The sequence below is a fragment of the Chiloscyllium plagiosum genome, unplaced genomic scaffold (genome assembly GCF_037043375.1).
Source record: "Chiloscyllium plagiosum isolate Xiang-an unplaced genomic scaffold, Cpla_swu_hap1 HiC_scaffold_12, whole genome shotgun sequence".
NCBI lineage: Eukaryota > Metazoa > Chordata > Chondrichthyes > Orectolobiformes > Hemiscylliidae > Chiloscyllium > Chiloscyllium plagiosum.
Genome location: NW_028270150.1, coordinates 48614823 through 48640629, shown reverse-complemented (window position 1 = coordinate 48640629; position 25807 = coordinate 48614823). Strand labels below are relative to the sequence as shown.

Below are 25807 nucleotides of genomic sequence, written 5' to 3'. Positions count from 1 at the left end.
TCATCTTAAGTGTGGTCAACTTATTAGCATCAGTTGTATGATGATCTTTTACTTATCTTTGATCATTTACTTATAAAATCTGCATCAAAGGTCCTCTTGGTCTCACTAACACCTGAAAAAGGAGCGGGGCTCTGAAAACATGCATTTTCATATAAACCTGTTGAACTATAACCTGGTATCTTGAGATTTTTGACCTTGTCCAAACCAGTCCAACACCAGCACCTCCACATCATCACCTTACTCAATACATTTAATTATGAGTCCAATTAGTTAAAAATCATACAACACCAGGTTATAGTCCAAAAGGTTTATTTGGAAGCACTAGCTTTCGGGGCACTGCCTCTTCATCAGGACAATCACCTGATTTTTAACTTTGTCCACCCCAGTCCAACACTGGCACCTCCAAATCCAGTCAGTTAGAAATTGTTTTTGCAAACTTTACAGGGATACAGATTATCATAGACAGCAACATCCAAACTTTTAAGTTTAATTATGTGGAGAGGTTGATTTCTGAACTTTGCAAAAAGTATTGGTGTTGGTACTATGATCATTAATTTCATAGCGAAAAAATCCCTAATATTGATTTATTGGTAGGTTGGTTAACATTAACACAAGTACGTTTACTTTATTATCTAACATACGCAGACATAAGGTGAGTATAGTGGGCGGCACGGTGGTACAGTGGTTAGCACTGCTGCCTCGCAGCGCCAGAGACCCGGGTTCAATTCCCGCCTCAGACGACTGACTGTGTGGAGTTTGCATGTTCTCCCCGTGTCTACGTAGGTTTCCTCCGGGTGCTCCGGTTTCCTCCCACAATCCAAAGATGTGCAGGTCAGGTGAATTGGCCATGCTAAATTGCCCATAGTGTTAGGTAAGGGGTATGGGTGGGTTGCGCTTCGGCGGGTCGGTGTGGACTTGTTGGGCCGAAGGGCCTGTTTCCACACTGTAATGTAATGTAATCTAATCTCTAATATATGCAAGTTCATTTGATTAATAAATCCTGAAAGGGCGCACTAGTAATTTAACAAACTGTGTAAGGTTGGGTTATAAATTTTATTGCACACCATTTCCACATTAATGCCCAAATTTTTGTATCCGAATTAATTCAAAGGCATCGATGCAACTTGGATGAAGGTTCCTGTTTCAGTTTCTCATCATAATGAAATTAAGTAATCTTTAGAAGATGCAATGAATTATCAGAAAACTAAACAGGGAATTTTAAGAATATTTTTAAGCCTTTATTCCATTTAGCTTATCAGAGATTTACATCCATGTCAGTTTTCAGCATTTACAAGGCTAAAACATACCCCCTATTCCAATGGTAAAATTCTTTCTATATATAACAAAAACATAATATTCTTGTCTTTCTTGGATTTTCCAATAAAATACTGAAAATCAATTACTTACACTTTTTCTTCCTAATATTCACTGTTGTGAAGAGGAAGTCTTGCTGCGCAGTTTAACCATGGTAATTTTGTCAGTAAGTCTATAACAATGTTATCTGCCATTTGGAAATTGGGTAGGGTGGGGGCATGGTTGTGGATTGGAAGGAAGGGGCACACTATTGTTAATAAGGACATCATATTGTGTGTATTTAGTATCTTTATCTATTCTGTTTATGTGTAAATCCCTTGTACGCCTAAAAGGTGCACTTTGGTTAAAAATGTGCCTGCACCTCAAGCATGCAAAGTCCATACTGAAAAAAGTTCAAAGAACAGAAAGTTTAACACAAATAGAAGTGCCTGGTCTGTGGACTGCAGTTGTATATTTTTCTGATACAGCACTGAAAAGCACAGTCAAAAAACATTCTGATTAGCTTTGTGGTTGATGTAGACCTAACCACTTAAAAGTGTGCAGGCGTTGCATGTACTTAGCAGGAGTAAGAAACTATCTGATAAATGGCCTTAGCATTTGAAACTTGTGAACTTTCTGAGTCAACTCTGGTGATTGTGGCATGTAACAAAGTGAAGAGTTGCAGGCAGACAGGATCCATGCTATGGTTTTCAAGCTGCCATCAAGGTGAAACATATAACAAATAATCAAAGAGACAACATGACACCTAGAAAATATTTGTTCACATAAACCATATGCATTTAGTGTCTTAACGAGTTTTTGGTTTTTAAAATAACTGTCCCCAACTGAATTTGTATCAATTCAGTAAAATTTACATGCAGATGATAGAAACCTGGTCAGCAGTGAATGGATTTTCATTTGTAACTGAACATATGCAGGGAGGACCAGAATGGAATGTACTGTCCAATTTTACTTCTCTTTAATTTAAGTAAGTAATTTTATCTAAATGCAATAAATTGGGAAAGGGGATGCAACAAGACCAGGGTGTTCTTGTACATGAGCCATTGAAAGTAGGCATGCAGGTTCTAAAGAGGGCAATTGGTATGTTGGCCTTCATAGTGAGAGGATTCAAGTATAGGACTAGGGATGTTTGCTGCAATTGCACAGGGGCTTGGTGACACCGTACCTGGAGTTTTGGTCTCCTTATCTGAGGAAGGATGTTCTAACTAAGGACGAAGTGCAATAAAACTGTACCAGATTGATTTCTATGATGGCAGGGCTGAAGCAAGACAGGATTGGTTAAGGTCTATATTCACTGGTGTTAAGAAGAAACCTATAAATTATGAACAGGCCAAGGCAAGATAACACAGGAAGGATGTTCCTGGTGACTGGGGAGTCCAGATTCAGAGGTCACATTTTAAAGATATAGGATAGGTCACTTAGGGCAAAGATGAGGAAAAATTTCTTCAAGCAGAGTGTGGTGCACCTGTGGAATTCGCTGCCACAGAAAGCAGTTGAGGCCCAAATATTGAATGTTTTCAAGAAGACATTAGATATAGTTCTTCGGGCTAATTTGATCACACAGCATGAGGAGAAAGTAGGAATAGGATACTGAGTTGGATGGTTAACCATGGTCATATTGAAATGGCAGAGCAGATTTGAAGGGTCAAATTTTCAACTCCTGCTCTTACTTTCATGTTTCTATGGGCAAAGCTGGCTAGATCAGCCCTTACTGCGCATCCCAAATTGCCATTGAGAAGGTAGTGCTGGGTTTAATTCTTGAACGACTGTAGTCCATTTGTTGCAGATATGCCCATAATGCTGTCAGGGATAGTTGAAGAATTTTGAATCAACAATAATGAAGAAATCGAGAGTGTGGCACTGGAAAAGCACAGCAGGTCTGGCAGCATCCGAGGAGCAGGAGAATCAACGTTTCGGGCAAAAGCCCTTCATCGGATCTCCTGCACCTCAGATGCTGCCTGACCTGTTGTGCTTTTCCAGTATCACACTCGCGACAAATCTCCAGCATCTGCAGTCCTTCTTTTGCCAATAATGAAGAAATGTCAACATAGTTCAAAGTCACGTTAGAGAATGGCTTTGGAGGAGAATTACAAACAGTGGAATTCCCATGTATCTGCTGACTCTGTACTTCTAGGTTGTAGAAATCACTGGTTTGGAAGGCGATGTCCAAAGACAAAAACAGAAATTGCTGGAGAAGCTCTGCAGATCCAGCAGTAGCTGTGGAGAGAAAACAGATTAAACACATTGATCCAGTGATGATTCTTCAGAACAGTTTTGAAGAACAGTTTCTCCAGAAATTTATGTTTTTGTTTCAGATTTCCAATACTTGCATTTCTTTTTTTTATATTGTGGTGTCTAAGGAGCTGTGGCAAGTTGTTGCTGTGTCTTTTGCAGGACACACTGCTGACTTCGTGTGTTCCTGTGTAGGGAGTGAATATTGCAGCCGTGAGATGGGGTGCCAATCAAACAGGTTGCTTTGACCTGGATGGTGTCAAGCTTCTTGAGTGTTGTTGACCATGCTCTGAGATGTTGGGGATTGCTGTCCAAGATGGAGGCCCAGAGGAATAAGCAGCAAGATGGAATCACCAGATTACTGCTCTGACTTTCATGTCAGGACTTGTCCCTATCTAGTTTCCATCCATTCATTGGGGCTAAAGGAAACTACATATCAATGAGGTGGAATTAGATAGTAATGGCATGGATGTAAAAACCCCTCTAGTTGCTTAATACCAAGATTCTTGTCTTGCCATTAAAAACTGATGAATCTCTTTTATTGATGCCAAGAATCTAATTTCTGCCATTTCCCCAAATGACTCATCAATGCTCATGTTGTTCAGGGCTGGGAGGATTCTACCAATGGTGCTATCTCGAAGAACAGCGAGGGAGTAATCCCTACTGGCCAAGCCAATAATTACCCCACAACAACTATTACAACAAGAAGTACTGTGACCCTTTTAGCTCTGGCTGAAGGGGAAACCTGTGAAAAGGCATTACTGAGATGCTGTGCACATGGAATTGGGCACAAAGTGAGTCAGATTAACTGAGGAGTAGACAGATAGGAGGCTGGAAAAACACAGCAAGCCGGGCAGCATCAGCAGGTGTAGAAATAGACGTTTCGGATGTAACCCTTCTTCAGGACTGGGGGTGGCTGTAGGGGCATCTGCAGATAAAGGGAGTAGCGCGGGCAGGGTGGTGAAGTGGGGATAGGTGAAGACAGGCAGAAAGTATGACCTGGTTGGTCAATAGGGGAATGGATCCAGTTGGTGGCTGGGAGGAGAGGGAGAGGCTAGGAAGGGTGTCGGGGATGGAGAGGGAGGTATGTCAAATTGGAGAACTCACTGTTGAGTCCTCTGGGCTGTTGGGTTCCCAGGCGGAAGATAAGGTGTTGTTCCTCCAATAGACGTTGTATTTGTTTTGGCAATGGAGGAGGCCAAGGATGGTCATGCCGGAAAGGGAGTGGGTGGGGAATTGAAATGGGTGGTGACTGGAGGTCCGATCGGCCCCTGTGGACCCGGCTGCGATGTTGAGTTTATGTTCGGTCTCCCCGATGTTGAGAAGATCACACTGAGAGCACCTGATGCAGTAAACTAGGGTGGAAGAGAGGCAGGTTGGCCTGTCTCACTTGGAAGGATTGTTTGGGGCCCTGGATGGAAGTGAGGGGGTGCTCTACTGGCATGTTTTGCACCTTTTCTAGTGGCAGGGAAGGTACCTGTATGTTCGGTGGCAGGGGTGGCGTGAACCAACGAGTGTCGGAGGGAACAGTCCTTATGGAATGCAGACAGGGGTGGGGAGGGGAAGATGTTCTTGGTGGTGGGGTCTAGTTGGAGTTGGCAGAAATGTTTGAGGAAGATGTGTTGAATGCAGAGACTAGTGGGGTGCAACGCATCCAACGCGTCATTCTCAAACACTTCCACAAACTCCAACTAGACCCCCAACACTAAGAACATCTTCCCCTCCCCAGCCCTCTCTGCATTCCACAAGGACCATTCCCTCTGACACTCCTTGGTTTATGCCACCTCCGCCACCGAACATCCAGGTACCTTCCCCTGCAACCAGAAAAAAATGCAAAACCTGCCAGTACACCACCCACTCACCTCCATCCACGGCCCCAAACAGTCCTTCCAGTTGAGACAGAGCTTCACCTGCCTCTCCTCCAACCTAGTTTACTGCATCAGGTCCTCTCAGTGTGATCTTCTCAACATCGGGGAGACCGAACATAAACTCAACATCGCAGCCGGGTAAGCTTAGGGAAAGCTCACCGAGCATCACAGCCGGGTCCACAGGGGCCAACTGGGCCTCCCAGTCACCAGCCATTTTAATTCCCCTTCCCACATCCTTTCCAACATGTCCATCCTTGGCCTCCTCCATTGCCAAAACCACAGCGCCTATTGGAGGAACAACACCTTATCTTCTGCCTAGGCACCCTACAGCCCAGAGGACTCAACATTGAGTTCTCTAATTTCAATTAACCTCTCTTTCTATCCTCTGACTCCCCTACCAGCTCCTCCCCCATCCCCCACTGCTCCCTGCTACCAACTAGATTCATTCCTCCCATTGACCAACCAGGTCGTACCCTCTACCTGTCTTCACCTATTGCCCCTTGACTACCCTGCCCCGACCTCCCCCTTTTATCTTCAGCTCCTCCCCACTCCCACCCCCAGTCCTGAAGGAGGGTTACACCTGAAATGTCGACTTCTACACCTCCTGATGCTGCCTGGCTTGTTGTGTTCTCCCAGCCTCCTGCTTGTCTACCTTAAGTTCCAGCATCTGCAATTTTTTTTGTCTCTGTTCAGATTAAGAGAGGGGTCCTGAGATAGAGGCTGGTCAGTTAGAGCAATATCAAATTGTGTTTTGTGGGTTTTTGCTGGAAGCACACTGGTTGCTGAATTTCTTACATTAAAATCATGATTACAATCTAAAAACTTCATTACAAAACGCTGTGAAGTGTTTTGTAATGAAGTGCTACATAAATGAAAGTGTTTCCAATACTGTCACAAGAATGCGATTTGGAATTGTTTACATCCCCAAGAGAGTAGATAGGGCCCTGGTTTACCAACTCATCTGAAAGATGGATAGCTCAAACTCCCTCGCTGAAGTGACAGCGTGAGGTGATCTCCTAGAGTTCGATTTGAATTCACAACCTTCTACCTCAGCGATGTGGGCGCTACCAGCTGAGACAAGGCTGCTGCTTACTGATATGTTGATTTTTCTGTTCGCTGTACAGATATTCCTAAATAATTGCGACATTTTGTGCAAGTTTGGCAGACTCGTGAACGCGCATGAGACGACATAAAAAGGGTAGACTTCTTATCACTTGCCCTCCGATCCTGCACTGGCAGCACCTTGCAGATACTTCTGCCTGAAACGCCTCTTGGAAAACTCTTGGAGCATTGATCATCGAAAATGCACTTCCTGGGATCGACCTGAGGGTGGGAACTGCTGGTTGGCTTGCTCAGCTGTCAATCACAAAGGAAGTTAGGGTGGTGAGGAGTTAGAGTGAATAGTTTGGAAGTTTTTGTTCGAAACTTTATTCTGGACCAGCGGTGTTCTTTGTGCGGATTTTAAACAATGGAGAAAACCGAAAGGGGGGGTTATGGAAAGTTGAAGGGAGTTGGTGGTTCTGGTTGAGTGAATAGCAGGGATTGCGTTACGAGTCGAGACCAGGTTAATTTATATTTAGCTGACGGGAAATCGGCTGTTTCATGTTATATGGTGGTCCGCACTATAATGTCAATCACTGTCGCAATTTAATGATCGATGGCAAAGTTTTTCGAAAGATATCGATTTTAAACATTTGACAACAAAGCCTAACGCTATATTCAAGTTAAAAATACGGTTCTGCGGCTGGAAACATGTCTTGAATTTTTAGCCACCTTCCTGTGAATGGACTGGGATTTTTTTTGGAATATTTAATACATGTTTTCGAGCCCACAATATTCATCAATGGGCAGCTTAAGTTAAAAAGCAGAAATAATTAACATTTCAGATCTTACTTAACCAACTAGAATACTTAAGTTTTTGTTTTGGTTTTGAGATGTTGAATATACATAGCACTTAGGAATTTGAATTAGATTTAGTTGTGTGCATATTATCCAAAAATGTCGGAGAGTCAGGAAAATACCTTTGTACCAAGTTCAGCATCTCCAAGGAGCTGCAGGACGAAGTGTTCGATTTGTAAAAACCTGTACACTGATCCAAGGATCTTGCCTTGTCTTCATACGTTCTGCCTGGACTGTGTGAGTGGCTTAGAGCAGCTGTCCATTGCCAGGACTCAGAGGGAGGATGAGTCCTGGTCACTCGACTGCGCCGAGCCTAGGACCTGTATCCTGTGTCCAGTCTGTGACTGTGAAGTGAATGTACCTGCTGCTGGTCTGCGAGAACTGACCAGCAACCATCTCATTCAGAATGAAGTTTTCCTGGAAAGTCTGAGGAGACCTGACTACTGGCTAGTCTGTGATCTTTGTAACGATGGGAATGCTGAAACAAGGTGTCACATCTGCTCAACAAATCTCTGTGACTTCTGCTCTAAAGCACACAGGTAAAACCCAGCTCTTTGGGGATGTTATCGGTTTCTGTTAAAGTTTTGTTTAATTCGATTCCATCCCTGGGCAACTGTTTTTGTGGAGTTTACACATTTTCCTGTATCCGCATGGATTTCCTCCAGGTACTCTGGTTTCCTCCCTCAGGCCAAAGATGTGCAGGTTAGTTGGATTGGTCATGGTTAATTACCCATGATGTCCAGGGATGTGCAGGCTAGGTGGGTTAGCCATGGGAAGTGCAGGATTACGGGGACAGGCTATGAGGCATGGGTCTGTGTGGGATGCTCTTTGGAAGGTCAGTGTGGACTTGATGGGCCAAATGGTCTGCTTCCACGCTGTAGGGATTCTGTGATTCTACAATGTTTAAAAGCATCTGAGGATGGGTAAATACATAGGAAGAGTTTAGAGAGATTTGGGCCAAATGCTGCCAAATAGGTCAGATTGGAATGTCTGGTTAGCATGGACAAGTTGGACTGAAGGGTTTGTTTCCATACCATGTGACTCTATAACGAGAAAAAAATCTCATTTGCTATAAGAACAACTTGCACTTACATGACACCTATAAATATAGCAAAAACAGAAATTGCTGAAGAAACTCAGCAGATCTGGCAGCATCTGTGGGAAGAAAGCAGAGTTAACATTTTGAATCACCAGACTTGAAACGTTAACTCTGCTTTCTTCCCACAGATGCTGCCAGACCTGCTGAGTTTCTCCAGCAATTCCTGTTCTTGTATCAGATTTCTAGCATCCACAGTTCTTTCTTTTTATTTTATGTAAATAAAGCAAAATGCCCAAAGACATTTCGCTGGGGAAGTTTAATACTTAGGAGAAAGTGAGGACTGCAGATGCTGGAAATCAGAGCTTAAAAATGTGCTGCTGGAAAAGTGCAGCAGGTCAGGCAGCATCAAAGGAGGAGGAGAATCGATGTTTCGGGCATAAGCCCTTCTTCAGGAAGCAGGGCTGAAGAAGGACTTCTGCCCGAAACGTCGATTCTCCTGCTCCTTTGATGCTGCCTGACTTGCGCTTTTCCAGCAGCACATTTTTAAGTTTAATACTTAGCCAGACAAGCAAATAATAAGGCAAATGATGCAAAATGCATCAAAGTAGATTTTGAAGAGTCTTTTAAATTATGATATCAAGGTAGAGATTTAAATCCAGAGTTTCGGGCCCAGATAGCTGAAGGCACAGTCACCATGATGGAACAGTTAGGACTGGAAATGCTGAAAGCAAGAAACTAGAATTAGAGGACAGCAGGAAGGTGGGACTGGAAGAGCTTACAGGGATAGGCAGGGGTGAGGCTATATGTGAGAATAAATATCTCAGAGGGTTGGGTGGCTGGGGGAGATAAGGAGAGATGAGACTTTGGAGTGATTTGAAAGTGAGAATATGTATTGCAAAATAGAAGTGTTGTTTAACCCCAAACCAAAATAGTCCAAAAATCACCAGATTGAACATGAATGGGAGGCTTGTTAGGGCTGAGTTCAAATAGTGACATCTCAGGGTAACAAAGCAGGTAGATGAAGTCTTTGCATCATTTGAGCTGAAACAGTGGTGAGGGTCAGATGATGTTACAGTCTGAATGATGCTGTGAATGCATGGATTGGAGCTGATCTTGGCGTCAGGTGTGACATGAGGTTATGTACATCTGGTTTAATATTATACACTTGGATGGTGCTGGGTGGTAGAGTTATTGACAGGGAATGAATGCAATGGTTTTGGTCTTTATAATATTCAGAAGGAGAACAGACAGTCTAATGCTGGAGAGGTCACGAGAAGTTGTAGTGTGGTAAAGCTGAGTCTCGCTGTTTGGATGATGTACCTCACTGATAGCCTGTAGAAAAGAATAGGAAGGGGCCAGGTCTAGAGTGTGGGACTGGGAAGATAAACCATTGCAAGTGCTTCTCTGACATTGATTTGAATAGTGTTGTCCACATCCCAGGAGTGAATAATTAAAAAGGTCTTTGTCCCAGGAATCAACCCAATGAGCCTTCTGTGAACTGCCTCCAATGAAATCTATATCTCTTTAATGAGAAGTTCAAAACTGTACACAGTACCGTAGGGTGGTCTCACCAGTGCCCTAATGTGTTGGAGCGATACGTACCTACTTACATATTACAGCCCATTTGCAATAATAGTCATTGTTCCATTTCCTATTCTAATTATTTGCTGTAACATATGGTGACACCCAGATCTCTCTGTACTGCAACATTCTTCCAGCTTTCCGCTTTAAAATAATATGCTGCTCTTCTTCCTACCAGCGTGGATAATTTTTTATTTCTCCCACAAAAGACTTTTGCTAAATTTATCCCACTTAACTAACTAGACTATGTTTTCCAGCTTTCTGCTCCCTCCTCTTCTGGATAGGAGTTTTACATTTGTCATTTTTCAATCACCTGGGAACTTTTCAGAATTTAGGGAATTTTGGAAGATTACAATCAATGCATCTCTTATCTCTGCAGGAACTTTGTCTGTCAGCTGTTAGTCTCATGAGTTTGTCAATTACTGTTTCTCAAGTGATTGTCTGTAATCCTCCCTCCTTTTTGCCTCCTGGTTTTCTTCTACTATAGAGATGGTTATTATTGTTTTCTCACAAGAATTTGAGATTTTACAAAAAAAAACTGCTGAAGAAACTCACCAGGTCTGGCAGTATATGTGGAGGGAGATACAGAGACAACCTTTTAAATCCCATTCTACTCTTCAGTAGAACTGAAGGGGGCTGGAAAAGTGAGCCTTGTGTTCCATTTTCATTCTGTGGGTGGAAAGGTAGGAGCGGTGATGGCAGAAAATGTAATTGAAATCTAATCTTGCTTGCATTTCTCTCTGGGTTTTCAAACTGCTCAAATTTAGAAAAATTATATCAGACACCTATAATTGAAGAATATGAAGTTTTGCAATGCAACACTATTATCCTATACTATACCTGTACTGACAAGTCTGATTCCTTTGCTGTTGATGTAAGAACATTGAAGCATAGTCTGATACCACTGTGTCCACCTGCAAGAGACAGTCAAAACTTAAAGATTCAAAAAGGACAATACTTGATTCACTGTTTTTAATTCACTGTTATACTGCTTGAACGTGTGTAATTTTGTTTTGATAATATGTTTAATTGAATTTCACCAGCAGCTTCCCCTACTTTGCAAACAGAATGAATGTTAATGTAGTAGAAAAGCCGTAAATTAATGAGTGAAAATTAGTCATTCACCTGTTAGCTGTCTTTGATAGACAATGGACTGGGTGCTGGCAGGTGGCACTAGATTGGGTTGGGATATCTGGTCGGCATGGGCGAGTTGGACCGAAGGGTCTGTTTCTATGCTGTACGACTCTATGACTCTAATTTAGAATCAACATATTCGTTCCAAGTCTCATCCATTTACTAGTTTTCCATTGCTAACATTATAATATATCAATATTTACTTAAGCTATTCACTTTTGTTTTATATACTTATGGAAGCTCACTGCCTTTTGTATTGATGTATTTTGCATTTAGTTTCATTATCTATTTTTCAATTTGTTTTTCAATCTCCCTTGGTTTGTTTCAAAACTTTTCCTAACTTCTTGCCAACTTCTAATTTCTGAAATTAACATGGTCATTCTAACAGATGAGAACCTTAACAAACAATCCAGGTCTTTTTCAGTGTATAATTTCAGTTACATCACACTGTAAACCTTTGCTATAAATTCTGTGTCTCACAATCTTATACTCCACAACCACCTGATGAAGGAACAGCGCTCTGAAAGCTAGTGCTTCCAATTAAACCTGTTGGACTATAACTTGGTGTTGTGTGATTTTTAACTTTGTATACAACACCGGCATCTCCAAATCATGTTTAATTTCCACAGTATTTTACACTTTTGTTTTCCATTTAATGCCATCCATAACTTCGTTAATCAGCCACTATGGTTTATTCTTCTGGCTGAGTCTTTCTTTCTCAGCAAAATATATCTTTGTTGAGCATTATGATGTGAGTCATGATCATTTTAGAAATAAATGTATGTAATTAAAAATATAAAAACATTCTGGTCATCATATTGTTAAAGCTCTAAAACAAATCCCTTCACCCCCTGCAGGAGGCAGAAGATGACTGCTTCTCACAATACAGTGGCGCTAACGGACCTACAAGGTGGAAATGAGAGAGTCAATAAGTCCATCATGTGCTCTGCTCATCCTGCAGAGGAGCTGAGGCTGTTTTGTGAGACATGTGATCGTTTGGTATGCAGGGATTGTTGTGTGGTGGATCACCGTGATCATAACTGTGATTTTGTCATGAGTGTCATTAACAAACATGGTGGCTTCATCAGGCAACTTCTGAAGCAAACACAACCACATATTGCTGGATTGCAGGAGACTTTGCAAAGGATTGCAGATACGAGGCAGCTGGTGCAAAAGCGACTGAGAACTGTAACTGAAGAAATTAATCAGTTTACAGAGGATTATATCAGGGCAATGGAGAAACATCGGAGCAGGCTTTTGAAAGAACTGGAAGAGCTGAGGATCCAGAAGGAGAACTCCCTGAATCTTCAGCAGATCCAGTTACAACAGATCCTGGCAGATATGAAGACTGGAGTGGATTTCACTGAGCACTTGCTCACCAGTGGCTCTCCTGTGGAAATCCTCCTGACCAAACCTGTGGTAGTCAACCGTTTGAAGCTGCTGAATAAGACAAGTTACAGCACTCACCCCAGAGAGGATGATGGAATACAATTCCAGCAACAGGAGAAAGCGGGACAGTGTGACGGATTTGAGGTATTCGGAATCATTGTCACAAAGACACTTGATCCCAGCAAGTGTCTCCTTCAGGGTGAAGGTAAGCGAGAGAAAGATGATCACAACTTTTCAAGTGTGGAATTCCTTTTAAAAGTGTTTGAAATATTCTTCCTCTTCAAATGGATTTGGGTGCAGTGTGAGAATTGGGGATCACGTTACAAACTTCAGTGTGAGGTTGTGGCCAAGTGGAATGGTGGAAGTGCTAAATATGAAATAAGGACCATCCATTCGGATGTCTAGCAAATAAAGCATTGAGAAAGCCTGTGATAAAGAAAGTAGGTAATGCTGTTGGTTCCAGGGTGGTAACATGCTGGACGTGTTATGAAGGTAAGTCAAGGCCACGTCTGTTTTCCAGGTTTGCTTAGCACTATAACGAATGGGTGAAAAAAGAATATCTTGTAGACTTGGGCATTTACAGCACAGAAGCAAGCCATTTTGCCCGTAATGTCTTCCCCCACCAACAAAGATCTGATTACACTAATCTCACATTCCATCTCTTGGTCTATAAGCCTTGAATCTATCGCAATACAAGTAAATATGGAACTACAAATTAAATATGACAAGTATTTCTGACTCAACCAGCCTTTCAGGCCCTAAGTTCCAGATTCCTGCCTTCCTTTGTGTGAAAAGCATTATCCTTGACTCTCTCTTCTTAGTCTCCTATCTTTTACCTTAGATTTATGGCCCCTGGATATTGACCTATTTTCTAATGAAAAGAAGTGCCTTTATATCCATCCATTTATGCCCCTCAAAACCTTGTACACCTCTACGTAGTCCCCTCTCAATCTTTACTACTTCAAAAAGAACAGTTCTAGCCTTTCTAATTTTTCCTCATGGCTCCGCTAAGTTTCCTCCTGATAAATCTCCTTTGCATCCTTTCTAGTGACCAGAACTGCCTGTGATACTCTGGTTGTGACCTAACCAGTGTTTTATACAACGGAGTTATTTCAGCATGACCTCCCTGCTTTTGTATTCTGTACCTCGCTAATAAAGGCAAGTATCTTATATGCCTTCTTAATCACTTTATCACAAGCCTTGCATCTTTCAGGGAATCTGTGAGCATGCACACTGAGGTCTCTCTGATTTCAGTATGTGCTCAGGTCCCAGCATTTAATGTGTGTGCTTTGCATTGTTAGCCCTCACTAAATGCATTAACCAGCTGAATTCCAGGCTGCATTCCTTTTGCCATTGCTGCATGACTACCTGACCAGTCCATTGGTGTCCTCCTATAGTTTATGGCTATTCTCCTCACTTTTTTTACCACCCTACCAGTTTCTGTGTCATCCACAAACCTCTGATCATACCACCTATATTTGAGCCAAATCATTAACATGCATCTCCACAGCAAGGGCCCCACTATTGACTGGAAATAGACTTCTAATCACAGATTTATTCCTCTACCATCACCCTCTGTTTCCTGCCTCAGACAATTTTGCATCCACTGTTATCACTTTGTCGGAATCCCTTGGACACTTACATTCATCATGTTTTATCAGTAGCAAGAACAAATCATCACTCTATTCAGTCAGAATATTCAACAGGGTCAACATTGAATTAATCAGAAAGCTCATAACTGAGGCTGTAGAAACTTAAAAAAAACTCTTTTCACATGAACTTTGCTTTGGTAACAGTGGTGAGACTGTCAGTGTTCTACAGAAACCGACAGCAGTTTTAGGAGTTCCCATGTGTGCAGAATAACGTGGAAATCCATTCGTTGCTGTCAGTGATAAGAACAGAAAGTTCAGTAAATAATCAGCAGTTCAGGAGCCTCGGTGGAGGGAGAAATAAAGACTGGAATCTTCACCTCCCTGAAAAGCAGCAGGGAAAGTATTGGGTGGGAATTTGATTGGGCAAGTTGGCATCGGGGGAGATCCTCACCAGCTTCCCAGCACGCCAACAGCCAGGACCCTTGACCTCTTCATGTCACTGCCACCATTAACTCCGTTCCTAGGTGGCAAAAACACTGGCCGCCTCCTCAATGGGTCAAAACCCTTGCAGCCAGATTAGTAAGTGGCAAGCCAACCCCCTGCCTTTGCTTCCAACCCTTTGACTTTTGGCCTCTGACTGGCAGCTCCAAGCAGGCGGGGCATCACAGTCCCAGGTGGTGATCCTGGCCGAAAGCCCACCGAGTGATTTCTCCAAGCCTGACTGGTGGGCCTTTTGGTTCATCTTGATGGGTTTGGGGTCGGGGGCCCTCATTTATTCTTACCACTATCACCACGGTTACAGAAAATTCAGTCCAAGATTAATATTTCAGGTCACAATCTTCCATTATAACTGGGCAAGTGAGAAATGTGAATATTTTAAGCAGTTGAAGAGTGGATAGGGCTTATTTTAAAGAAAAGAACAAAAGGGCAGGTCAGCGATAGGGTCGAAGGCAGGAGAAATTAAATGGCAAAAGTCTTGATGGTGCAAGGCAAAAGGGAGGTTTTAACATGACAAGTAAAGAAACAAAAGATGTGTTTAATGGAGGTGTGAGCTTCAGAATCATGGGAAACTGCCATCTCAAAGGGTTTAAAAAAGAGAGAAAGCAAATATAGCAAAGTGAAAGCAAGCAAAGTTTCGATTGCAATTGCACCAGTGGAGGGCAGTGTATAACAGATGTTGCCACCCGTTGGGGTAGTGTGCTGTATATTGAACCCTAATATTCTGAGAATTGTACCAAATGTGAAAGTTTTTTTAAGGTACTTACTGTACCTCACTTCATCTGACTTTCAGACCAAGGTTGATAGAAAGTATGGACCAGGTTTCTATACCAACCAAGAATTATTATTTATTCCAAGTAATTCAACTTAAGCTGCATGGATATGAACTATTTACATATAACTAAAACTCTAATTCCCTTATAAACTCCCCTTTATACACACCTGTACAAATAAATAGGAAAAATAGATTATTATCAGAGATAGAAAAAACTGCAAAGTCAATTGAGTGGTCTTTGTTTCCTGGTTCTAATGTTGAGGTAATTCCATAATAAAAACCAAAAGACCTGCGGATGCGAGAAAGCAAAAACAAAAACCGAAATTGCTGTAAAAGTTTCGCAGTTCTGAGGAAGGACAACTAGACTGAAATTTTACCTCTGATTTCTCTCCATAGCTGCTGCCAGACCTGCTTACCTTTTCCAGCAATTTCCTTTCTTATTTTGAGGTAGACCTTCAGCTGGCCAGATTCCTGTGTTAGTCAGTTATCTTTCCCTGGATTACTTCTGCTGGTCGATTTTAAGAAATACAGAGTAACTGATTCAGTTGGAAAATGTCTCTGATGTATCATTTCAAAAGTCACAAGATATAGCAACTGCTGTAAAAAAAGTAATTGGTTTCCTTCAGGGTTTGAACTGATTTATTGACTGTTAGTTAGCTGAAAACTACAATCAGCTTCACTTGTAAACAACCCCTTGGTTTCTGATTGTCTGGACATTGCAGGAATCCAAAGCCACAAAAACAGAGTTCACAACAGGTATTAAATTCCTTGTTGTGAACTTCTGCAGCCATCCTGGTAAATCATGTTTTTAAAAACAGCTCTTTCTCATTGCAGTTTCCGTTATCTGCCCCAGTATCACCTTTGTAGCTGGTATGATGTAGAGGGTGTAGGGCCCACAGATAGGCTATGGCCATGCTAACTTAACTGGATTTAACATCTCTTTCTACGACCTTCAAACCCATTGGTGGGGGAAACATTAAATCCAGAACATGGTTGCAGAGTGGCTAAGTTTGGGAAATAAATAATCCAAGGTTTAGAAGTGATGGGTAGAATGGAAAAGGAGAAGGGGTTAGAACAAATAATAAATTATGGAATATATTCAATAGAGACAAGGAATAACTGCCCAGCATATCAAGGAGTAGATTACTTTGTGTATAGCTTAGAAGCAACAAGAGGCAAATATCCCTAATGGGAGCACTTTATAGCCTCCATGTATGCTGCCAAATGGAATATAAATCAGGAAATTAGAGGGAGACATAACCAGGGTAATAAAAAAATCATGGGCATTTTCAATCAACTTTTTAAAGATTGTAACTAACAAGTTGCTAAAGGGGAAACCAGTGAATGTATTGTGCTTGGAATTTCAAACATCATTCAATAAAGTGGCACATAAAAAGGTAATACCAAATATTAGACTCTTAGGATAGGGTCAATAGTCCTCGTTAATGAATAGTGATTCTCCCAGACTGACGATACCCAGTCCTGCGTCTGCTCAACTGTTGTTGTTATTTCTCTCACTGGGCTTGATCTCCACCCATTGTTTACACCTCCTCCTCCCTCCACCCCTATCTTCAACATCTATACCAACCTTTTCCTAGTACACTCAGCCCTAAAGAAGGGTCAAAATCATTTATTGTATCTGTTGCTCCCGATGCGGTCTCCTCTACATTGGGGAGACTGGGCGCCTCCTAGCAGAGCGCTTTAGGGAACATCTCCGAGACACCCGCACCAATCAACCAAACCGCCCCGTGGCTCAACATTTCAACTCCCCCTCCCACTCTGCTGAGGACATGGAGGTCCTGGGCCTCCTTCACCGCCGCTCCCTCACCACCAGATGCCTGGAGGGAGAACGCCTCATCTTCCGCCTCGGAACACTTCAACCCCAGGGCATCAATGTGGACTTCAACAGCTTCCTCATTTCCCCTTCCCCCACCTCACCCTAGTTTCAAACTTCCAGCTCCGCACTGTCCCCTTGACCTGTCCGGACTTGTCCGACCTGCCTAGCTCCTTTTCCACCTATCCACTCCACCCTCTCCTCCCTGACCTATCACCTTCATCCCCTCCCCCACTCACCTATTGTACTCTATGCTACTTTCTCCCCACCCCCACCCTCCACTAGATTATCTCTCCACGCTTCAGGCTCTCTGCCTTTATTCCTGATGAAGGGCTTTTGCCCGAAACGTCGATTTTGCTGCTCGTCGGATACTGCCTGAATTGCTGTGCTCTTCCAGCACCACTGATCCAGAACCTAAAGAAGGGTCACTGGACCAGAAACATTAACTCTGCTTTCTCTTATTGTACTAGCAATTTCTGTTTTTTGTTTTCGATTTCCAACATATGCAGTTCTTTGGTTTTCTTTGTATAAAATGGATTGGGGGTTTGCTAATGGACAAGGAACATAAAGTAGGAATAAGTGAGGCATTTTGGGGTTAGTAGGCTTTAATTAGTGTGGTCTCAGAAGGATCAGTACTTGGACAACAGTTTTATACAATCCATTGACTTCAATGAGGAGGATATGTCATGTGCAAGAGTTAACTGATGGTACAAAAGTAAATAGAAAAGAAGCTGAGCGAAAGTCACAAGGACAATGCAAAATGATTCAGAAAATTTAGCTGATTGAATATAAAATGGAGAAGTGTGAAGCTACCTACTTTGATGGGAGTAGAAATATTTTAAAAGGGTGAGAGACTGGTAAATGTTTGCAATCAGAGACTTGAGAATACTTGTCCATGAATCACAAAGTTGACATGCTTTAGTAAGTATTTAGAAGAAATGATTGTATGTTAGACGTTGGTATGTTATAAAGGGATTCGACTATAAGAGTAAGTAAATGTTATAATAATTATAGAGAGCAGGGCTTTGTTGAGACCACACCTGAAATATTGTATATAGTTGCAGTTTCCTTGCCTAAGGACTGACATTCCAGAGGCAGTAACAGGATGTTATGGATCTGGATTGTAGAGAGGCCACCCCAAACCTTGAAGTGACTTTGGATTTTTAAAGTTGCCTTATCCTAGTCAAATTTATAATGGTTTTAATCAGTTAAAAGTTTTAAAAATCATATCTTCTAAAATAATGGAGTATTGGCTTGTTATGGCATAAAGACAGGCAGCTGAACCAAAGCAGAGCATTGCGTATGAAATAAGCAAACTTCACGCATAAGTGCAAGCATACACACATACGTACAAGCACAATGTTAAAAGGGGATTGTGACCAGTAAGACAAAAATAATCAATGATTTAATGAGACAAGGCTGGCTTCCTGAATGCGGTCACCAGTAGCAAATTTTGCAATTATTTTGAAATCCATCCTTCCTGGTTTGTATTCTCCATAATTGCTTCTGTGGGAACCAGGCCACTTTCTTGGAGTGAGATTGGATTCACACACACATGGCACAGTGGTTAGCACAGCTGCCTCATAGCGCCAGAGACCTCGGTTCAATTCCCGCCTTAGGCAACTGTCTGTGTGGAGTTTGCACATTCTCCCTGTGTTTGCGTGGGTTTCCTCCGGGTGCTCCGGTTTCTTCCCACAGTCCAAAAATGTGTAGGTTAGGTGAATTGGCCATGCTAAATTGCCTGTAGTGTTAGGTGAATGGGTAAATGGGTCTGGATGGGTTGCTCTTCAGAGGGTCAGTGTCGACTTGTTGGGCTGAAGGATCTGGTTCCACACTGTAAGTAATCTAATCTAATCTAATTTAATCTAAAATTAAACTATTGAAGTGCCCCAAAGTAATCACTTCAATGTTCATAACCAGATTTACGAATAACCAAGCCCAGAGTAATTAATTTCAAGACATCGGTTTTGTGTCTCAAACAAAGGGCTTAACAATTTATTAACTAAAAACTAACATTAGCAGAGAGAAAATTAAGCCACATGGTAAGCTGATTAACATCTGTGCTTTAAACCTAAAATGTTTGATTTCTGACCCATTCATACGGATAGACAGACAAACAAAACAAGCACAGTTAAGGGAATGAATAAAATTACAAAATTGGCCAGATTATTTAAATGGTTTTCACAATGCATTGTTTCACAGGCATAAATGTGGACTCCTTGGCTAGTTTTCCTAAAATGTTGATCAGGATCATCTTCTCAGTTCATTCAGGCAAATACAGCAGAACAGCTAATGCAGCTTTTGTCTCTTTGGGTTTCCAGAAGTTGCTCTGTCAGATTAGGCAGGGTTCTTCAAATCTTTATTCTGTTGTAGCTGCAGCCCAAAACCATTTCTCAGAAAACATAGTTTAAAAAACATAACTTTAATTCTCGTTCTGCCCTGATCGACTCCCTAAGGCAGTTCAACAGCTGTTATCTGTTGAACATTGGGTCTCCTTCAAACACATTGAAGTCACCTCCCAGATAGCGACCTCATTAAAGGCCAAATTGGTTTAAATGCCTTGCTCTTTCAAGGGAGGGCGAACGTGGTTGGGGTCACTGTGACTGTTAAAAACATTTTAATCAAGTCTCAATCGTCAACTCGTCTCCAGGCTTAGCCTCACAAACGAACAAAGCTTGCCTGATATTTTCTTTTATTTCCCAAAGTCCACCAGTCATTTCCAGCTCATTATTCAAAATTCAAAGAAGAATAAAATAAATAATAATCAGCAAGAGTTTTAACAATGTACATAATCCATAAAGTTGAATTGTCTCTTCCTCAATTGATTCTTCTCAATGCATTGCCAAAATGAGTGATTTCATTTTAACGATGAAATTTGCTTCATACGAAATTTGCTTCATACAAAACTTGCATAATATTAGCACAATGCATAAATTGGTTTCCCTACTGCTTTTTTCTATCAAAATCAACAGGAGATGATATCGAGAATTTTGTATGGCTCAAATCCTCTATTGCATGCAATAGCCTGTAAAGTAGTATGGCGATTTTTCATAAAGCAGTAAATTTACTTGCATGGATTTCATCAATGATAACCAAGAGGACGGGAAAGTAAATAAGCATGTTGCAGTTACAGACATATAAAATAGTGAGTCTGGTTACTATAGTGACTTTACATATTTTTTGCTGCTCAGTGTGTGACTTCCCCACTATGTCTGAAAATTGCTTAGCGAGGAATAGATCTGAGGTAGTTTAAGACATTTGCATTATTGGATTGAACTCTTGGCTGCCATTTTGTTTCTCCTGTTCAGTGCAACTGAGCAAAAGTTAGGACATGCCCACTGATGTCTGGTGATTATTTTGATCTCTATCACCTTGTTTGACTAATTATGGCCTGCATTCTGAAAATTATTGGTCCTGCCCTTTCGGAGAGATGCTGGTACATGGTGAAAGGAAACAACATTTTTCATGAGTATGTGAGCTGCTCATGTGAGGATGGTGATAGAAAATGCCCTGATTCCAAGACCAAGCAGACAGCTGTCGCCAAGAGAATTGAATGCTGTTATATTTCTTGCCAGTCAATGGATAGGGAGGTGAATTGTTCCTGAAACAAAAATAGAAACTGCTACAGTATTTCAGCAGGTCTGGCAGCATCTGTGGAGAGAAATCAGAGTTAACATTTTGGGTCAAGTGATCCTTCCTCATGAGAATTTGTATAGGGTATAAGCAGGTTGGGAAAGAGTTAAGTTCTGAGTTTTGTGAAACCAAGATGTTTAGCTGAGCATGACTCAGATCAGATAAGAACTTAGTTAACAATGGGGTGCAAGGGTAATGGGTTAACAAGTGGAAAAGCAGTCATTATGTGGAGCCATTAAACAATATTGGAAGCATTCCGTATGTAAGGTCCGTTTAACAAGGTGAAAAGTATTCATTATGTGAAGCCAGTTAAAGTTAAGAACATTCATTGTGTAACACCAGATGGCTTAATCTTTGCTAATGACACTCGCTGATTATAACAGTCACCCAATCAATATATATGTTGCCTTATCTGGATGCTCCTTCCTGTAAAATGACTATATGATTAATTAAAAAACTGCTCTTCCAGAGAAGACTGAAAGCTCATGTCCATGTGCACATGGGCGATCATTCTCTCTCTCCCTCGAGGACCCGGAATAAAGATGGAGGTAAAATTATACTGTGTCTGAGTAGTTTCCTTTGACTGAGAGAGGAAACGGGACTACACTCAGGGCTCTGATTTCTCTCCACAGATGCTGGCAGACCTGTTGAATTTTTATAGCACTTCCTATTTTTATTTGTGATTTACAGCATCCAGTGTTCTTTCAGTTTGAATTGTTCCTGACCTGTATTCAGACAAGATACTTCCACAGCACCTTCTAGTCAGTGCAGTGTTAGGGTGTGGATGGAGTCACATTGATGAAATTCATGATTTCTGTATATATTGGGCAAGCGGGACCTGTAGGAATATGTGATTTTTGTGTATTTATGTATTTCTTGTGTCAGCTGTTTTTGTACATAGGCAAGTGAATTCTCCATAATACAATGTTAATTTGCTCACACTCAGGCCTCCACGTGGCTCGGCAAGACCAGCCAAGTGTATTCGTACTGGTCTGTAATGACCAAACTGGGCAGCAGACAGAGCGAGGAGGTGAATCCATTCAGGTTGGCCTCTACAGCAAGAAAAATAAAGAATGGTGAGCGATTTAACTGTACCGTAAATTACTGCCTGACAAAATGTAGCACGAATACTGCATAAAGTGAGTTAAGTTTGGGTTACTGAACAGCACATCCAACCCTTGGAGGAACTCTGAGGGATCCCCATGTACATCTCCTGTCTAGTTTGGAAAATTTACTGTCCAGCCATTGCACAATCTAGGCCAACGTTCTTGTATGTACTGTAGCTTACTTACCAAAGGCGCAAATCACAGATAATCCCTCAAAATGCTTCTGCTCCTGAATCCTTTGAAAACAAATTCATTGACTTTAAATGGTCAAAGTTATTTCAAGATTGTTCCTAAATCTTTAGAGTAGTTTTGAAAAAAAAAATTGCTTACCTTCCTAAACATTCCCCATAGACTAAATTTAATTATCCGCCTATGCTGATTGTACTGGCTATTCACAAAATACTTGCACTATTGGTTGATCTCATTCCAGTCTTATTTTCTTCTTCAAGCTGTTCTTGTACGTAATAATGAAGCTTTTAAAGCAAAAGAGAAACAATGCTTTCATCTCCTTTCAATGACTTGCTGTTTTCTCTGGATGTTTCTATAGATTCCTTTGTAGGAACAAGAGAAATGCAGCATTGCTACATGGGCAAAAAGGCCAAGACCCCAATTCAACTCCCACTGTTCTGATCTTGATACAATCCATGACATAATGATGGAGTTGATGATTAATCATGACAGCTAGTTTCTATCAATTACACTATAACAGGTCCGGACCGGAGGTCAAAAAGTCTCTAGTGGAAAAACTTTCTCAAAATAAGTCCAAAGTCACCTAATTTTCTCCCAACTATGTGTGCATAATGTATGCCATGCTCCACATTACTCCTATTATGTGGGGCTTCAATGATTGAATATACTGATGCATTTAATTAATATAACCTTACAATTTATTGTTGGGTTATTCTGAGAAATATTGAACTGAAGTTCAAAATTCTTAAGAAATATTCCATCTTGAATATTAAAATAGACCAGTTGCTTACATTACATTTCAGTAATGGAATGTGAGTAATCCAGATATTAGTGAAGTCATTTTTCATTTTGTGCCCACCTATATTTGTATGCTTTTTAAAAGGAATATTCAATCCTAAAATAATTTAATAGTAATCCATTGTTTAACTGAATGGAAAATGGGTGAATACTTCTATTTCATGCAGCAGTCTCAAGACAATACTGCACGACAATCATGATGGAACTTATCGATTTATGTACACTCCTCGAGTATCAGGCTTGTATGAGGGATATGTCTGTGTGAAGGGACAGCATGTACAGGTGAGTGAACAAAGGATGGAGGTCACAAGAGTGTATGTTGTCTTGGCTCTTCATATCTTTTGGATCCTGGCTTGAATACAACCTTTTCAGAGAGAGTTTAAAATAGTTCCTCTGTGTCTCTAAGTGAGTGTTGTGGTTGCATCTGACCACCTAAATATACTTGCGTCTGGAAGGCATGCACATGATCATGTAAAATATACACTTCTGATATACTGTACACTTTACTCAAAAAATGCCCCTAGAATATTTAAGTAGAAGCATTGTTGTTTTGTGGTTCATTTTATGGTGTGGAGAGTGAAATATAAGGTGTTTCTTTGTTCTTATGTGGATTATTTTATTGATCTGTTTCACAGCATTGCAATCTTTGCAGTAAGTTCTCTCTTCCCATTTTTAAAAAATCAGTACATGTTGATCAAATGTTGATTTGATGTCAAAGGCATTTATATTTTTCTCACCTCTTGGGTTCAGCTGTGTTCGAGTTTGAGCTGAGTGGCCCTGATAAAACCTAAACTTGGAGTCACTATCGGGTTATTGCAATGTCAGTACAACTTGATGGCACTGTCATTGACACTTTTCATCAGATTGTCGATGACAGAGGTAAGTTAAATGGATTGTTGAAGAAAGATTATCTCAGCTCTGAGACATCACTGCAGGAGTTCCTCAAGATGGTGTCCTGGACTCAATCACCTTCAGTTTCATCAATCACCTTCCCTCCATCATAAGGTCAAAAAGTGGGGATGTTTGCAAAATATGCAGCACCATTTGCAGTTCCTCAGATACGAAGCAGTTCATGTTCAAATGCAATGAAATCTGGGCAATATCCAGGCTTGGGCTGACAAGTGGCAATTAACATTCATACCACACAAGTGACAGGCAATGATTATCTCCTATAAGGCACAATCTAACCACTGCTCCTTGACATTCAATGAGGTCACTATCTCTGAATCTTCCACTGTCAACATCCTGTGGCTTACCATTGACCAGAAACTCAACTGGACTCACCACATAAATACAGTGGCTACAAGAGCAGGTCAAATGCTAGGAATACTGTGGTGACTATCTCACCTCCTGACTCCCCAAAACCTGTCTACCATCCACAAGGCACAATTAAGGAGTGTGAGAGAATACTCTCCATCTGCCTGAATGGGTGCAGCTCCAACAGCACTCAAGAAGTTTGACACCATCCAGGACAAAGCAGCCTGCTTAATTTGCTCCATGTCCACAAGTATCTACTTCCTCCACCACCGACATTCAGTAGCAGCAGTGAGTACTAGCAATATTAGAAATTCACCAAAGGTCCTTATACAGTACCTCCCAAGCCCATGACCATGTCCACCTAGAAGGACAAGGGAAGTAGATACATGAGGCAATCACCTGCAAATAACCCTCCAAAACATTCACCATCCTGACTTGGAAATATTTGCCTCTCCTTCATTGTGGCTGGGTCAAAATCCTGGAACTATAGCCTTCTATCATAGGTAAAGTCAACAAGATATTTCCCCAGGTACTGACCCTTCTGGGATGTGCTTAAATTCTCTGGTGGAAGGGGGAGGGGTCTAATGTCAGAGTATGGGAGTGTGAGGGAAGCGAAGCTCCTGGACAACCAGTCAGAAATACCATTCCTTTTCTTGGTGCACTTTCCAGAATCACTGCAGCAGTCTCCTTAACATACTTGGCATTTGGTTAAATATGTTTCAGAACTCTGCAACTTCCATTTCTAATTCCTCGTGACTTTCTATAAGTGCCTCACATTTGTTCCATAGCTGGTCACTGATTTAAGGACTTTCCACAATTTGCACCATATGCCCTCCTGTTCCATTCACTGATTCTTCAAAAGCTAACAAGACAGAAATTTTTCCTTTGAACTGTTCAAGATATGAATTTGCTGTTGGACAGCATTTATCAAATTATACAGACTGTGCTATGAATTACACCAGGAGCCCTTTAAAATGATCAGCTGACCTCGTAACATGATTCATTTCTGTGCGATGTAACCAACATGTATTAACGGACAGAATGCTATCCTATGTAGGCAAAATGATTTTACATATACATTGCTACTTCTTAATTGGCTTTAGCGGAATGGTGCCTGCCAATTTCTGTAGCACTCCCATAGCAAGACCCTGACAAATCAGAGTCTACCTGCTTGTTTTAAAAATGAACAGAGCCAGTTAACTGTTCATGCTGCATCTTCATGCCAACAACCAATTGGAATCCTTTCTCAAGCTATAGAAATTAGTGTTCTGCTTTCTTGTTTCCAAGTCGCAAGGAATGCAAGACAAAAAAACTTCACCTCTTGTCTCCTTTCAGCAAGGTATAAGTTCTGTAATACCAAGCAATTATTCACTCATTCCAATCACCAGCTGATCATGAGTAGAGTTATAATATCTACAAGGTGCACAACAGCAATTCAGAAAGATCTCTGACAGCGTATTTCAAATTGATGACTTCTAGTGCCTAGCACAACAAGAGCAATAGGTACACGGGAACACCACACCTGAAGTTCCCATCCAAGTCACACACTTCGCTGATTTTTAAACATATCACTGTGTTCTTCCATCATTGCTGTGTCCAAATCCTAACTTTTCCCTAGTGTTGTGTGTGTGTGCCTACTTTCTAAAGCACAATCAGTGATTGGTAGTGT

At 41.3% G+C, this 25807-nt stretch overlaps 1 protein-coding gene and 2 long non-coding RNA genes across 7 annotated transcripts in view; 1 reads left to right on the top strand and 2 right to left on the bottom strand.

The window, feature by feature from the left end:
* Positions 1 to 1211: 1211 nt before the first annotated feature.
* On the bottom strand, positions 1212 to 16230 carry LOC122555194 (uncharacterized). Its single transcript, XR_015758856.1, has 4 exons — positions 15738 to 16230; positions 10774 to 10847; positions 10489 to 10602; positions 1212 to 3531 (listed from the first exon to the last, which is right to left on the bottom strand). It is a non-coding gene; the product is annotated as an uncharacterized LOC122555194 (long non-coding RNA).
* Positions 6809 to 25807, top strand: part of trim45 (tripartite motif containing 45) — a 29552-nt gene continuing 10553 nt past the window's right edge. For 4 of the 5 annotated variants that reach the window (XR_015758854.1, XM_043700931.2, XM_043700928.2 and 1 more), the window contains exons 1-4: positions 6809 to 7852; positions 11925 to 12661; positions 21735 to 21864; positions 23049 to 23163. Coding sequence is in view for 4 of the 5 variants with exons in the window: in XM_043700931.2 (XP_043556866.2) it covers positions 7413 to 7852; positions 11925 to 12661; positions 21735 to 21864; positions 23049 to 23163 (1422 nt within the window). In the remaining variant the exon portion in view is untranslated. The remainder of the gene's footprint in view (positions 7853 to 11924; positions 12662 to 21734; positions 21865 to 23048; positions 23164 to 25807) is intronic. The other variant, XM_043700929.2, reaches the window with a different exon arrangement.
* The window catches only part of LOC148148534 (uncharacterized), a 44245-nt gene continuing 37200 nt past the window's right edge, over positions 18763 to 25807 (bottom strand). The window contains exons 2-3 of the long non-coding RNA XR_015758855.1: positions 21729 to 21840; positions 18763 to 20806 (exon numbers count right to left, since the gene is read on the bottom strand). This is a non-coding gene — a long non-coding RNA (uncharacterized LOC148148534). The remainder of the gene's footprint in view (positions 20807 to 21728; positions 21841 to 25807) is intronic.